Source organism: Salmo salar, chromosome 09, assembly GCF_965601325.2.
Source record: "Salmo salar chromosome 09, fSalSal1, whole genome shotgun sequence".
NCBI classification, from domain to species: Eukaryota; Metazoa; Chordata; class Actinopteri; order Salmoniformes; family Salmonidae; genus Salmo; species Salmo salar.
In genome coordinates, this window is record NC_138299.1 from 104,682,026 (window position 1) to 104,699,362 (window position 17,337).

The 17,337-nt window shown below is 48.1% G+C and overlaps 1 protein-coding gene across 1 annotated transcript in view; it reads left to right on the top strand.

The window, feature by feature from the left end:
- LOC123744808 (PDZ and LIM domain protein 7-like) overlaps positions 1-16,248 on the top strand; it is a 33,706-nt gene extending 17,458 nt beyond the window's left edge. Inside the window, exons 3-6 of the mRNA XM_082955524.1 lie at positions 10,894-10,938; positions 12,726-12,880; positions 14,556-14,592; positions 16,152-16,248. Coding sequence (XP_082811650.1) covers positions 10,894-10,938; positions 12,726-12,880; positions 14,556-14,592; positions 16,152-16,248 — 334 coding nt within the window. The remainder of the gene's footprint in view (positions 1-10,893; positions 10,939-12,725; positions 12,881-14,555; positions 14,593-16,151) is intronic.
- The last annotated feature ends 1,089 nt before the right edge of the window (positions 16,249-17,337 follow it).

Below are 17,337 nucleotides of genomic sequence, written 5' to 3' on the forward strand. Positions count from 1 at the left end.
AACACCTCCTCTGTGATAGAACAGACCAAACACCACACCTCCTCTGGGAGAGAACAGACCAAACACCTCCTCTGGGGGAGAACAGACCAAACACCTCCTCTGGGAGAGAACAGACCAAACACCTCGTCTGGGAGAGAACAGACCAAACACCACACCCCCTCTGGGAGAGAACAGACCAAACACCACAGCTCCTCTGGGAGAGAACAGACCAAACACCTCCTCTGGGAGAGAACAGACCAAACACCACACCCCCTCTGGGAGAGAACAGACCAAACACCACACCTCCTCTGGGGGAGAACAGACCAAACACCTCCTCTGGGAGAGAACAGACCAAACACCTCCTCTGTGATAGAACAGACCAAACACCACACCTCCTCTGGGAGAGAACAGACCAAACACCTCCTCTGGGGGAGAACAGACCAAACACCTCCTCTGGGGGAGAACAGACCAAACACCTCCTCTGTGATAGAACAGACCAAACACCACACCTCCTCTGGGAGAGAACAGACCAAACACCTCCTCTGGGGGAGAACAGACCAAACACCTCCTCTGGGAGAGAACAGACCAAACACCTCCTCTGGGAGAGAACAGACCAAACACCACACCCCCTCTGGGAGAGAACAGACCAAACACCACACCTCCTCTGGGGGAGAACAGACCAAACACCTCCTCTGGGAGAGAACAGACCAAACACCTCCTCTGTGATAGAACAGACCAAACACCACACCTCCTCTGGGAGAGAACAGACCAAACACCTCCTCTGGGGGAGAACAGACCAAACACCACACCTCCTCTGGGAGAGAACAGACCAAACACCACACCTCCTCTGGGGGAGAACAGACCAAACACCACACCCCCTCTGGGAGAGAACAGACCAAACACCACACCTCCTCTGGGAGAGAACAGACCAAACACCACACCTTCTCTGGGAGAGAACAGACCAAACACCACACCTCCTCTGGGAGAGAACAGACCAAACACCACACCTTCTCTGGGAGAGAACAGACCAAACACCACACCTTCTCTGGGAGAGAACAGACCAAACACCACACCTTCTCTGGGAGATAACAGACCAAACACCACACATTCTCTGGGAGAGAACAGACCAAACACCACACCTCCTCTGGGGGAGAACAGACCAAACACCACACCTCCTCTGGGGGAGAACAGACCAAACACCTCCTCTGGGAGAGAACAGACCAAACACCTCCTCTGGGAGAGAACAGACCAAACACCACCTCTGGGAGAGAACAGACCAAACACCTCCTCTGGGGGAGAACAGACCAAACACCTCCTCTGGGAGAGAACAGACCAAACACCACACCTCCTCTGGGAGAGAACAGACCAAACACCTCCTCTGCGGGAGAACAGACCAAACACCACACCTCCTCTGGGAGAGAACAGACCAAACACCTCCTCTGGGGGAGAACAGACCAAACACCTCCTCTGGGAGAGAATTGACCAAACACCACACCCCCTCTGGGAGAGAACAGACCAAACACCTCCTCTGGGAGAGAACAGACCAAACACCACACCTCCTCTGGGAGAGAACAGACCAAACACCTCCTCTGGGAGAGAACAGACCAAACACCACACCTCCTCTGGGAGAGAACAGACCAAACACCACACCCCCTCTGGGAGAGAACAGACCAAACACCACACCCCCTCTGGGAGAGAACAGACCAAACACCACACCTCCTCTGGGAGAGAACAGACCAAACACCACACCTCCTCTGGGAGAGAACAGACCAAACACCACACCTACTCTGGGAGAGAACAGACCAAACACCACACCTCCTCTGGGAGAGAACAGACCAAACACCACACCTCCTCTGGGAGAGAACAGACCAAACACCTCCTCTGGGGGAGAACAGACCAAACACCTCCTCTGTGATAGAACAGACCAAACACCACACCTCCTCTGGGAGAGAACAGACCAAACACCTCCTCTGGGAGAGAACAGACCAAACACCACACCCCCTCTGGGAGAGAACAGACCAAACACCACAGCTCCTCTGGGAGAGAACAGACCAAACACCACACCTCCTCTGGGAGAGAACAGACCAAACACCACACCTTCTCTGGGAGAGAACAGACCAAACACCACACCTTCTCTGGGAGAGAACAGACCAAACACCTCCTCTGGGAGAGAACAGACCAAACACCACACCCCTCTGGGAGAGAACAGACCAAACACCACACCTCCTCTGGGAGAGAACAGACCAAACACCACACCTCCTCTGGGAGAGAACAAACCAAACACCACACCTCCTCTGGGAGAGAACAGACCAAACACCACACCTTCTCTGGGAGAGAACAGACCAAACACCACACCTCCTCTGGGGGAGAACAGACCAAACACCACACCTCCTCTGGGGGAGAACAGACCAAACACCTCCTCTGGGAGAGAACAGACCAAACACCTCCTCTGTGATAGAACAGACCAAACACCACACCTCCTCTGGGAGAGAACAGACCAAACACCTCCTCTGGGGAGAACAGACCAAACACCACACCCCCTCTGGGAGAGAACAGACCAAACACCACACCTCCTCTGGGAGAAAACAGACCAAACACCACACCTCCTCTGGGGGAGAACAGACCAAACACCACACCCCCTCTGGGAGAGAACAGACCAAACACCACACCTCCTCTGGGAGAGAACAGACCAAACACCTCCTCTGGGGGAGAACAGACCAAACACCACACCTCCTCTGGGAGAGAACAGACCAAACACCACACCTTCTCTGGGAGAGAACAGACCAAACACCACACCTCCTCTGGGAGAGAACAGACCAAACACCACACCTTCTCTGGGAGAGAACAGACCAAACACCACACCTTCTCTGGGAGAGAACAGACCAAACACCACACCTTCTCTGGGAGAGAACAGACCAAACACCACACCTTCTCTGGGAGATAACAGACCAAACACCACACATTCTCTGGGAGAGAACAGACCAAACACCACACCTCCTCTGGGGGAGAACAGACCAAACACCACACCTCCTCTGGGGGAGAACAGACCAAACACCTCCTCTGGGAGAGAACAGACCAAACACCTCCTCTGGGAGAGAACAGACCAAACACCTCCTCTGGGAGAGAACAGACAAAACACCACACCTCCTCTGGGAGAGAACAGACCAAACACCACACCCCCTCTGGGAGAGAACAGACCAAACACCACACCCCCTCTGGGAGAGAACAGACCAAACACCACACCTCCTCTGGGAGAGAACAGACCAAACACCACACCTCCTCTGGGAGAGAACAGACCAAACACCACACCTACTCTGGGAGAGAACAGACCAAACACCACACCTCCTCTGGGAGAGAACAGACCAAACACCACACCTCCTCTGGGAGAGAACAGACCAAACACCTCCTCTGGGGGAGAACAGACCAAACACCTCCTCTGTGATAGAACAGACCAAACACCACACCTCCTCTGGGAGAGAACAGACCAAACACCTCCTCTGGGGGAGAACAGACCAAACACCTCCTCTGGGAGAGAACAGACCAAACACCTCCTCTGGGAGAGAACAGACCAAACACCACACCCCCTCTGCGAGAGAACAGACCAAACACCACAGCTCCTCTGGGAGAGAACAGACCTAACACCACACCTCCTCTGGGAGAGAACAGACCAAACACCACACCTTCTCTGGGAGAGAACAGACCAAACACCACACCTTCTCTGGGAGAGAACAGACCAAACACCTCCTCTGGGAGAGAACAGACCAAACACCACACCCCTCTGGGAGAGAACAGACCAAACACCACACCTCCTCTGGGAGAGAACAGACCAAACACCACACCTCCTCTGGGAGAGAACAAACCAAACACCACACCTCCTCTGGGAGAGAACAGACCAAACACCACACCTTCTCTGGGAGAGAACAGACCAAACACCACACCTCCTCTGGGGGAGAACAGACCAAACACCACACCTCCTCTGGGGGAGAACAGACCAAACACCTCCTCTGGGAGAGAACAGACCAAACACCTCCTCTGTGATAGAACAGACCAAACACCACACCTCCTCTGGGAGAGAACAGACCAAACACCTCCTCTGGGGGAGAACAGACCAAACACCACACCCCCTCTGGGAGAGAACAGACCAAACACCACACCTCCTCTGGGAGAAAACAGACCAAACACCACACCTCCTCTGGGGGAGAACAGACCAAACACCACACCCCCTCTGGGAGAGAACAGACCAAACACCACACCTCCTCTGGGAGAGAACAGACCAAACACCTCCTCTGGGGGAGAACAGACCAAACACCACACCTCCTCTGGGAGAGAACAGACCAAACACCACACCTTCTCTGGGAGAGAACAGACCAAACACCACACCTCCTCTGGGAGAGAACAGACCAAACACCACACCTTCTCTGGGAGAGAACAGACCAAACACCACACCTTCTCTGGGAGAGAACAGACCAAACACCACACCTTCTCTGGGAGAGAACAGACCAAACACCACACCTTCTCTGGGAGATAACAGACCAAACACCACACATTCTCTGGGAGAGAACAGACCAAACACCACACCTCCTCTGGGGGAGAACAGACCAAACACCACACCTCCTCTGGGGGAGAACAGACCAAACACCTCCTCTGGGAGAGAACAGACCAAACACCTCCTCTGGGAGAGAACAGACCAAACACCTCCTCTGGGAGAGAACAGACCAAACACCTCCTCTGGGGGAGAACAGACCAAACACCTCCTCTGGGAGAGAACAGACCAAGCACCACACCTCCTCTGGGAGAGAACAGACCAAACACCACACCCCCTCTGGGAGAGAACAGACCAAACACCTCCTCTGGGAGAGAACAGACCAAACACCACACCTCCTCTGGGAGAGAACAGACCAAACACCACACCCCCTCTGGGAGAGAACAGACCAAACACCACACCCCCTCTGGGAGAGAACAGACCAAACACCACACCTCCTCTGGGAGAGAACAGACCAAACACCACACCTCCTCTGGGAGAGAACAGACCAAACACCACACCTACTCTGGGAGAGAACAGACCAAACACCACACCTCCTCTGGGAGAGAACAGACCAAACACCACACCTCCTCTGGGAGAGAACAGACCAAACACCTCCTCTGGGGGAGAACAGACCAAACACCTCCTCTGTGATAGAACAGACCAAACACCACACCTCCTCTGGGAGAGAACAGACCAAACACCTCCTCTGGGGGAGAACAGACCAAACACCTCCTCTGTGATAGAACAGACCAAACACCACACCTCCTCTGGGAGAGAACAGACCAAACACCTCCTCTGGGAGAGAACAGACCAAACACCACACCCCCTCTGGGAGAGAACAGACCAAACACCACAGCTCCTCTGGGAGAGAACAGACCAAACACCACACCTCCTCTGGGAGAGAACAGACCAAACACCACACCTTCTCTGGGAGAGAACAGACCAAACACCACACCTTCTCTGGGAGAGAACAGACCAAACACCTCCTCTGGGAGAGAACAGACCAAACACCACACCCCTCTGGGAGAGAACAGACCAAACACCACACCTCCTCTGGGAGAGAACAGACCAAACACCACACCTCCTCTGGGAGAGAACAAACCAAACACCACACCTCCTCTGGGAGAGAACAGACCAAACACCACACCTTCTCTGGGAGAGAACAGACCAAACACCACACCTCCTCTGGGGGAGAACAGACCAAACACCACACCTCCTCTGGGGGAGAACAGACCAAACACCTCCTCTGGGAGAGAACAGACCAAACACCTCCTCTGTGATAGAACAGACCAAACACCACACCTCCTCTGGGAGAGAACAGACCAAACACCTCCTCTGGGGGAGAACAGACCAAACACCACACCCCCTCTGGGAGAGAACAGACCAAACACCACACCTCCTCTGGGAGAAAACAGACCAAACACCACACCTCCTCTGGGGGAGAACAGACCAAACACCACACCCCCTCTGGGAGAGAACAGACCAAACACCACACCTCCTCTGGGAGAGAACAGACCAAACACCTCCTCTGGGGGAGAACAGACCAAACACCACACCTCCTCTGGGAGAGAACAGACCAAACACCACACCTTCTCTGGGAGAGAACAGACCAAACACCACACCTCCTCTGGGAGAGAACAGACCAAACACCACACCTTCTCTGGGAGAGAACAGACCAAACACCACACCTTCTCTGGGAGAGAACAGACCAAACACCACACCTTCTCTGGGAGAGAACAGACCAAACACCACACCTCCTCTGGGGGAGAACAGACCAAACACCTCCTCTGGGAGAGAACAGACCAAACACCTCCTCTGGGAGAGAACAGACCAAACACCACCTCTGGGAGAGAACAGACCAAACACCACACCTCCTCTGGGAGAGAACAGACCAAACACCTCCTCTGGGGGAGAACAGACCAAACACCTCCTCTGGGAGAGAACAGACCAAACACCACACCTCCTCTGGGGGAGAACAGACCAAACACCACACCTCCTCTGGGAGAGAACAGACCAAACACCACACCTCCTCTGGGAGAGAACAGACCAAATGTTTCCCTGTATTTGAGTTAAACAAGTCACTCTGGGTTCCTGTGGAAGGTAGATTTTAGGTATACGTTTCAGCTCTGAGTCATTCAGGTAACTCTCCTGGGAGTAGAAATTGCTGACTGCACATTTTAAGAGGGAAGGTTAAGTTGTAGTATGATTTGATGATCTAATCAGAAGATGTCTTCTCCTGGTCTGTTGAGACCAGACTGTTGAGTAGAATACAGGAAATAAAATGGACGTCCATCAGACGAATGCTTCAACTTTGTCTTATTGGCTAAAGAGAGAGAACATTCTCTTTGTCTTATTGGCTAGAGAGAGAGAACATTCTCTTTGCCAGTATCCCGTTGAGGCTGTTCTGAGGGCAGAAGAGGCGGGTGGGTTTGCAACTCAATATTAGGAAGGTGTCCTTAATGTTTTGTACACTCAGTATATAGCTCTGGTCAAAGGTAGTGCCCTACATAGGGGTTCTGGTTAAAGGTAGTGCCCTACATAGGGGGGTTCTGGTTAAAGGTAGAGCCCTACATAGGGGTTTCTGGTTAAAGGTAGTGCCCTACATAGGGGTTCTGGTTAAAGGTAGTGCCCTACGTAGGGGGGTTCTGGTTAAAGGTAGTGCCCTACATAGGGGTTCTGGTTAAAGGTAGTGCCCTACTTATAAAGTACGGGGGGCTTTAAATTAACAGGGTGGTCCGACCAGGTGTTACTGTTTCAGATGGGGGGGGGATCCAGGCTTTTACAAACCCTTTAGGGAGATTCCTGTAAGTAGGAAATCCAGAGTCCTCTGATCAGGATTTCTAGATAACCTGGTAGTTTGGGGAAAGTTTGAAGGATTTTGCAAACCTTGTTCCATGCCTGATACTTGGTTCACGGTCACCGTGGTGTGTTGGGGGAAGGGATAGAGGATGTGTTAAGGTATGAGTTTTTAGAAAGGTCTAGATGTTGTCTGTGACTGTATTTAGCTGTTCTGCGCTCAGGACCTTTCGCTTAGAATCTGCTGAGCTGTCAGAATGGTTTTTACTGAGGTGTTGCTGGGTTACCTAACTAGCCTTTCTTGGAGCAGTCACACGGACCTGAACCCTGACCTGTATAGCGCTCATACTTCCACGGTCTAAAACACTTCCTAGATAGAGAGATAGAGGTTAGAAACACTAGCAAGTTGTTATAAACAGTTAAGGCCACGTCTGTATTCTGTGTCTCAAGCACAGCAAACTGAGAGAGAAAAATAGGGGTTTATAACACTAGAAACAGTTGACTCTATTGTGAAAAAAGCTCCGACTTCAACCAGTCTTCTTTTAGAAGACCATATTAATCTTATCTATGAAGAGTCACAAGATTGTTGTGAACAGTTTTAAAGAAGCAGTACAAAGTTGTTGTTTTTTTAAGTAAAAAAAAAAAAATGAAACACTTAGTACTTTTAGTTTTAAAGGAGTAGTCTGTCCTCCAGCCGTCTGTCCTCCGGCCATCTTCCTCCAGTATGTTTTGTGGATTAGGTTACCCTCCACATTATTCAGCAGGATACTAAACTGCCACTCCTTCACACAGCTGTTTTCTTTATGACAGAGACTAAATCGTACAGAGTCCTACTATTCATGTTCAGAACTAATCTGTGACCTACGACAAGGCAGGGTTGTATGGAACGCCGTTTGGGTCTTTGCGATGCACGCCAAATAACAGTATTTGACGCGTCAACTAAGCTTGTTGACTAATCAGAACCTGAATATGACTGAATTTCACATTTAATAATTGAACACGTTCATAAATGTTTTTTTTTTTTTACGTAGTTATTACAGATTTATTACACCATCACTCATATTTCATATCTAACAGCGATTCACCAGTTCGTATGCTATGATGCTGGTAAAGTTTTGTCTTGCGCACCTGCCGCTGCAAAACGAGTCAGGACTCTGGGACGGTGCTGGTCAGGAAAAAAAGCTAGCTGGCTGATGAATGCAAACAATGTTTTCCACCTAAAACAAATCAAAATGACATCTGTTTCAGTAGCTATATTTGGCTAACTATCTAGCTAGACGTCATTTATAGGACATATTTGACACAGTGTTAGAGAGGACATATTGACACGGTGTTTTTTGTATTTGGTTGGTAATGGTCGCGTCCGATCAAGCCACAATAGCCAGATGAATCTAGCTTGCCGCTTATAATGTTAGCTTGTGGCAACGAGGCTATGTAACTGGCTAGCTTGTTTACTTCGTTATCTAGCTAACTAGTTAAGTTCATGAACTGAAGTTGTATTTCAATAAGAGAACAACAATGTGGCTGCCTAGCTAATACTTAATCACATGGACTCCTAAATCATTGCTAAGAATATTGAAAATTATTGTTTCTGGTAATTGTTTTCAGGCTGGTTGCATTGGTTCCGGCAAGGTACCAATGTTATAGAAGTGTAAAACGCAAGGGACATATTTGGCTTTCTGGTTGGTCGTAAATAACTTTATGGATTTAAATTTACAGGCCAGATAATTATTGTAAAATACAATGTGTTTCTAAACAAAGGAGAAATAAATAAATCGTTTTAGAAGTTAGACAAACACTCAATACAGACATCAACTTGAAACGGATCTGTTCTGAATCCGCGAGACGAAGACGGGGACACTGGATGCCTTCCAGATGTGTCACACAGCCTGCCTGCGCCTTTTTTGTGAAAGCCATCAGAACAGCCCATGCTGTGTCTCTCTGACGGAACCCGTCAACAATGAAAACCTGTGTTTGTTTTCACCCCAACTGCATGATACTCTGCATCCCACAACGAATCTGTCTCCTCACTGTTGACTGTTCTCTACAACTATTGTTGATTTGACAAGTTCTTACCAACTGTTGTCGTCTTGTTTTTCCAAACTGAACCCCCATCTTCTTTCTCTCTTCTTTCTCTCCGCAGATGGATGAGAAGTTAGTAAACGCTCTTTACTTCCTTTTTACTTGAATGTTAAATCATAGTTTTCCTGTCAGTATCTGAGCTAGTGGTTAGTAATAATTAATGAAGGTCTTTCTCTTAGCAGTAGTAACACAGTTCAGTAGTAACAGTAACACAGTTCAGAATTAACAGTAACACAGTTCAGTAGTAACAGTAACACAGTTCAGTAGTAACAGTAACACAGTTCAGTAGTAACAGTAACACAGGTCAGTAGTAACACAGGTCAGTAGTAGCACAGGTCAGTAGTAGCACAGGTCAGTAGTAGCACAGGTCAGTAGTAACAGTAGCACAGGTCAGTAGTAGCACAGGTCAGTAGTAACAGTAGCACAGGTCAGTAGTAGCACAGGTCAGTAGTAACACAGGTCAGTAGTAACACAGGTCAGTAGTAACACAGGTCAGTAGTAACAGTAACACAGGTCAGTAGTAACAGTAACACAGGTCAGTAGTAACAGTATCACAGGTCAGTAGTAACAGTAACACAGGTCAGTAGTAACACAGGTCAGTAGTAACACAGGTCAGTAGTAACACAGGTCAGTTCAGTAGTAACACAGTTCAGTAGTAACAGTAACACAGTTCAGTAGTAACACAGTTCAGTAGTAACAGTAACACAGGTCAGTAGTAACACAGGTCAGTAGTAACACAGGTCAGTAGTAACACAGGTCAGTAGTAACAGTAACACAGTTAATTCTTTATCTAACAGTATTTCTCTCATTCTCCTGTCATTTGTTGTCTTCTACTACTCTCCTCGTCCTCTTGCCCTCCCTCCTCTCCTCCTCTCTTCCTCCTGCCCCCCTCCCTCCCTCCCTCCCTCCCCCTCCCTCCCCCCTCCCTCCCTCCCTCCCTCCCTCCCTCCCTCCCTCCCTCCCTCCCTCCCTCCTCTCAACCTCTCTTCCTCTCCTCCTCTCTTCCTTTCCTCTTCCTCCTGCCCTCCCTCCTTTCCTTCTCTCATCCTCTCCTCTCCTCTCCTCCTCTCTTCCTCTCCTCTCTTCCTCCTGCCCTCCCTCCTTCCTCTCTTCTTCCCCATGCCCTCCCTCCTCATCCTCTCCTCCCTCCCTTCCTCCCTCTCATCCTCTCCTCTTCCTCCTGCCCTCTTAACCTCTCCTCCCGCCCTCCTCTCATTTTCTCTTCTCATCCTCTTCCTCTCCTCTTCCTCCTCTCTTCCTCTCCTTTTCCTCCTGACCTTCCTCCCTCCCTACTCTCATCCTCTCCTCTCCCTCCTCTCCCTCTTCCTTCTGCCCTCTCTCCCCCTCTCCTTTTCCTCCTGCCCTCCCTCTTTCCACTCTCGTCCGCCTTCTCTCCCCCTCTCCTCTTCCTCTTTCCACTCTCCTCCTCCCTCTCCACTTCCTCCTGCCTCTTCTCCCCTTATTTTCTTCATCCCTGCCCCATCTACTCCTCTTCCTCCTCCCCCCTGCAGAGATGATCAATCTTTCTATGACCACCAGATTTACCAACACGAGAAGTAAGAGACAGATGCATTATGGTCCAACCTATTTGACCGCTGGTCACTAGAGCCATGTTAGAGAGGACATATTGACACGGTGTTGGAGAGGACATATTGACACGGTGTAGGAGAGGACATATTGACACGGTGTCAGAGGACATATTGACACGGTGTCGGAGAGGACATATTGACACGGTGTCGGAGAGGACATATTGACACGGTGTCGGAGAGGACATATTGACACGGTGTCGGGGTGGACATATTGACACGGTGTCGGGGTGGACATATTGACACGGTGTCGGGGTGGACATATTGACACGGTGTCGGGGTGGACATATTGACACGGTGTCGGGGTGGACATATTGACACGGTGTCGGGGTGGACATATTGACACGGTGTCGGGGTGGACATATTGACACGGTGTCGGGGTGGACATATTGACACGGTGTCGGGGTGGACATATTGACACGGTGTCGGAGAGGACATATTGACACGGTGTCGGGGTGGACATATTGACACGGTGTCAGACAGCCATGTTAGATAGAACATATTGGAGGACAGGTTGAATATGACATGGTCTGCATTCGAAATGGCACCCTATTCCCTACGTAGTGCACTACTTTAGACCCAGAGCCCTATGGCACCCTATTCCCTACGTAGTGCACTACTTTAGACCAGAGCCCTATGGCACCCTATTCCCTATATAGTGCACTGCTTTTGACCAGGGATTTAGGGTTCTGGTTTGTTGGTTATGTGCTGTATGTGTGTGTTTGATCATCTCCTGGCTGCATACTGTCTGTCTACAGTAGTCTGTCCTACAGAAGTCTGTCCTACAGCAGTCTGTCCTACAGTAGTCTGTCCTATAGTAGTCTGCCTACAGTAGTTTTTCTGTAGTAGTCTACAGTAGTCTGTCCTATAGTAGTCTGTCCTATAGTAGTCTGTCCTATAGTAATCTGTCCTATAGCAATCTGTCCTATAGTAGTCTGCCTACAGTAGTTTTTCTGTAGTAGTCTACAGTAGTCTGTCTATAGTAGTCTGTCCTATAGTAATCTGTCCTATAGTAGTCTGTCCTATAGTAGTCTGTCCTATAGTAGTCTGTCCTATAGTAATCTGTCCTATAGTAGTCTGTCCTATAGTAGTCTGCCTACAGTAGTTTTTCTGTAGTAGTCTACAGTAGTCTGTCTATAGTAGTCTGTCCTATAGTAATCTGTCCTATAGTAGTCTGTCCTATAGTAGTCTGTCCTATAGTAGTCTGTCCTATAGTAGTCTGTCCTATAGTAGTCTGTCCTATAGTAATCTGTCCTATAGTAGTCTGTCCTATAGTAGTCTGCCTACAGTAGTTTTTCTGTAGTAGTCTACAGTAGTCTGTCTATAGTAGTCTGTCCTATAGTAATCTGTCCTATAGTAGTCTGTCCTATAGTAGTCTGTCCTATAGTAGTCTGTCCTATAGTAGTCTGTCCTATAGTAGTCTGTCCTATAGTAATCTGTCCTATAGTAGTCTGTCCTATAGTAGTCTGTCCTATAGTAGTCTGTCCTATAGTAGTCTGTCCTATAGTAATCTGTCCTATAGTAGTCTGTCTATCCATAAGTTCGGTAATCAGTGCGTGGTAATGTATTATAATTATTAGCTATCATTCTTCGCTTGCCCGTCGCTGGCTTCACGTCGTGGTTGTTCTAACATTGATAATGCCATGTGTTTGTTATGTTAACGTTGTTGGAACATTGTGGGAACCTTGCGCGTGTTTCTGTGCATGGTCCGTTGTTAACGTTATATTAACATTGTGGTGACGTGGGGTGTGTACTAGGCACGGTCTGCGGGTGGATGGCATCCCCATGTTCATCCCCAACGACCGCAGCAAGAAGAGGCTGATCGAGGACCCTCAGGATTGGCAGCCCCGCACAGGCACTACCCAGTCCCGCTCCTTCCGCATGCTGGCCCAACTCACAGGCACCGACTACAGTGAGTGAGTGAGTGAGTGAGTGAGTGAGTGAGTGAGTGAGTGAGTGAGTGAGTGAGTGAGTGAGTGAGTGAGTGAGTGAGTGAGTGAGTGAGTGAGACCCTCTTCATCATAAAAATATCAATGAATTGGCGAGGGCACTAGAACAGTCTAGAGCAACCGGGCCTCAACCTACTGGACTCAGAAATCAAATGTCCACTGTTTGCTGATGATCTGGTGCTTCTGTCCCCAACGAAGGAGGGCCTACAGCAGCACCTAGATATTCTGCACAGATTTTGTCAGACTTGTGCCCAGACAGTGAGTCTCAGTAAGACAAAATTGTTGTTTAAAAAAATGTCCAGTAGCCAAGACAACAATTACAAATTAAATCTAGACACTGGCTGCCCTAGAGAACACACAGAATTACACCTACCTCCGCCTAAACATCCGCACCACAGGTAAATTCCACAAGGATTTGAAGGATCTAAGAGCCAAGGCATGAAGTGCCTTCTACACCATCAAAAGGAACATAAAACTCTACCTCCCAATTAGGATCTGGCAAAAAAATACTTCAATCAGTTATTGAACCCATTGCCCAGAATGGTTGTGAGGTCTGGGGTCTACTAACCAACCAAAATTTCCCCAAATCTACCACAAATCCCTCACCTACAGAGAGATAAACCTGGAGAAGAATCTCCTCAGCCAGCTGGTTCTGGGGCTCTGTTCACAATCGGACCCCACAGAGCCCCAAGGACAGAAACACGTTTAGACCCAACCAAATGTTGCTGGAGCAAAAAGAGAACTATTTGACACGCTGGAAAGGATAAACCAAAAAACCCTAAACAGAATACCTGGCCCTAAACAGAATACCTGACCACTGGGACTGACCCAAACTTAAGGAAAGCTTTGACTATGTACAGACTCAGTGAGCTTAGCCTTGCTATTGAGAAAGGCCGCTGTAGGCAGACCTGGCTCTCAAGAGAAGACAGGCTAGGTGCACACTGCCCACAAAATGAGGTGGAAACTGAGCTGCACTTCCTAACCTCCTGCGAAATGTATGACCATATTAGAGACACATATTTCCCTCAGATTACACAGACCCACAAAGAATTAGAAAACAAATGAAACATCGATAAACTCCCATATCTGTTAGGTGAAATACTGCAATGTGCAAACACAGCAGCAAGATGTGTGTCCCATTACCATGAAAAAAGGACAACCAGTGGAGAACAAACAACATTGTAAATAGAAACTATATTTATCTGTTTATTTATTTTACCTTTCATACTTCAACTACATGAACATTGTTACAATACTGTACATAGACAATAATATAACATTTGACCTTTCTCTATTCTTTAAAACATATTGTAAATGTAATTGAGAAAGAGAGAGGTGTCAGTGGTCCAGAGAGGACGAGAAGCCCAGGAGAGGGAGAGAAAGTTGACACGGGGCCCCAGATGGGACAAGAGGTCCAGGAGAGGGAGAGAAAGTTGACCCTTGGCCCCAGATGGGACAAGAGGTCCAGGAGAGGGAGAGAAAGTTGACACGGGGCCCCAGATGGGACAAGAGGCCCAGGAGAGGGAGACGAAGTTTGACATGGGGCCACAGAAAGGAGTCCATAGTTGTATCATAACAAAAGTGTAAAATGTAATCGGGGCATTCTGATACTGCGTTTTCCCCCCCTGGCTCTCTCAGTGCAGGACCCAGACGATGAGACAATGAAGAGGGCCAGGTAAACAGCCTGTGCGTTTATAAAGCTATGCCTGTGTGATATCCTACAGCTGACTCTGGTATAGTCTGTGTGATATCCTACAGCTGACTCTGGTATAGTCTGTGTGATATCCTACAGCTGACTCTGGTATAGTCTGTGTGATATCCTACAGCTGACTCTGATTTAGTCTGTGTGATATCCTACAGCTGACTCTGATTTAGTCTGTGTGATATCCTACAGCTGACTCTGATTTAGTCTGTGTGATATCCTACAGCTGACTCTGATTTAGTCTGTGTGATATCCTACAGCTGACTCTGGTTTAGTCTGTGTGATATCCTACAGCTGACTCTGGTTTAGTCTGTGTGATATCCTACAGCTGACTCTGGTTTAGTCTGTGTGATATCCTACAGCTGACTCTGGTGTAGTCTGTGTGATATCCTACAGCTGACTCTGGTGTAGTCTGTGTGATATCCTACAGCTGACTCTGGTGTAGTCTGTGTGATATCCTACAGCTGACTCTGATTTAGTCTGTGTGATATCCTACAGCTGACTCTGATTTAGTCTGTGTGTTTATCCTACAGCTGACTCTGGTGTAGTCTGTGTGATATCCTACAGCTGACTCTGATTTAGTCTGTGTGTTTATCCTACAGCTGACTCTGGTGTAGTCTGTGTGATATCCTACAGCTGACTCTGGTGTAGTCTGTGTGATATCCTACAGCTGACTCTGATTTAGTCTGTGTGATATCCTACAGCTGACTCTGGTGTAGTCTGTGTGATATCCTACAGCTGACTCTGATTTAGTCTGTGTGATATCCTACAGCTGACTCTGGTATAGTCTGTTTGTTTAAAGGCTGTGTGGTAAAGTGTGTTACTGTTAAGTTATGGCCGATGCTGACATGCCTGTGTGTTACAGCTAATGATAAAGGTACACTCTGCAAGATGATACACACAGAACGAGGCGATGTCCTACTTCCCAATGTGGGCGTGCCACAGGTGACGCTGGTGATGTTTTCATCTTGCGGAGTTCACCTTTAAAGACTTCTAGTAGAACTCAACAGTTGAGTTATGGACTTCAGGTGTTTTAAGCTTCTGCATGTGGTTTTATACAGGTGGGTTGGTGTGTTGTACAGGTGGGTTGGTGTGTTATACAGGTGGTTTGGTGAGTTATACAGGTGGTTTGGGGCGTGAGTTATACAGGTGGTTTGGGGCGTGAGTTTTATAGGTGGTTTGGGGCGTGAGTTTTATACAGGTGGTTTGGGGCGTGAGTTTTATACAGGTGGTTTGGGGCGTGAGTTATACAGGTGGTTTGGGGCGTGAGTTTTATACAGGTGGTTTGGGGCGTGAGTTTTATACAGGTGGTTTGGGGCGTGAGTTATACAGGTCTTGTTCCAGGACCACTTTCTCGTATTGAGTTGTGATGTAGTTTTACCGTATTGAGTTGTGATGTAGTTTTACCGTTCCCGTTGCATGTTAGACATATTTCTGTCTGTCTTCATTTCCTGTCAATTGTCTCTCTCTCTCTACCTCTCTCTCCACCTCTTTCTCGCTCTCTCTCTCGCTCTTTCTCTCTGGGTGGTTAGGGAAAAGTTCCTTACAGAGATTCAGAGCCCTCATTATGCCCGTCTGAGGGACTGGCACCACGAGAGGTCCGCACGCGCCCTCAACATCAAGTCTTGAGCGTCGCCACGGCAACATGCAATGCCGGGCCCTGAGCCCTAAGCGATCGATAGCCATCACGACGACGACTGACACGATGATAGCCCGATATTCAACGAACGGCAGATGACACACCCGTCAGATATACAGAGGGAGGAAGAAGAAACAAGTTCATTAAAAAAATAATGATCTATCAAATAGAGGATCTATGATCACTAATCAATACATCTGTCACGTTCACTTCTCCTCCTTGACTTGATGAGTTAGTGTTGATCACCTTGTGTTTGTAGCAGACCTGGGGGCCAACACATACGTCAAATACATTGATTGATTGATTGATTGATTGATTGATTGATTGATTGATTGATTGATTGAATACCTGAGGTGCGGGGAGGAGTTTGAACTTCAGGCCTGTCTCAAATCAAGTTCACCTCAAGAGTTGTACAGTATTTGACGTATGTATCTGACCCAGGTCTGGGTTGTAAAGTCCTGTTTCTCATTAAACTCAGAGTTATCTGAGGAGGATGGGGGGTGCACAGCTGTTGGAACAGCACTGTTCAGGCTGTTCTTCCTGTTCTATTCTTTATTCCGCTATTCTGATTCTGTAGTTCTAGTTCCGTCGTCTTTTGATCTCTAAATTCTTTCTGTCTTTCTTTGATCTGTGTTTTCAGATTGATCTTTTTTTCTGTTTTCATGTTCTGAACTCTCCTTGTTCTTCAGGCACCTCCCTCTGATAAGAGAAATAAATCTGTACTGCTGTTATCTGAAAACAGCCCCTCCTCCCCCTGCTTTCTGTCATGGATCTTTCTCTGCTTCCTTCTTTACTGCACTGTACTATACTGCACTGTAAACCACTATACTGTACTATACTGCACTGTAAACCACTACTGTACTATACTGCACTGTACTCCACTATACTGCACTGTACTGTACTGTGCACCACTATCCTGTGCACCACTACTGTGCACCACTGTACTGTGCACCACTGTACTATACTCCACAAAACTATACTGTACTCCACAATACTATTCTGTACTATTCTCCACAATACTATACTGTACTCCACAACTATACTGTACTCCACAATACTATTCTGTACTATACTCCACA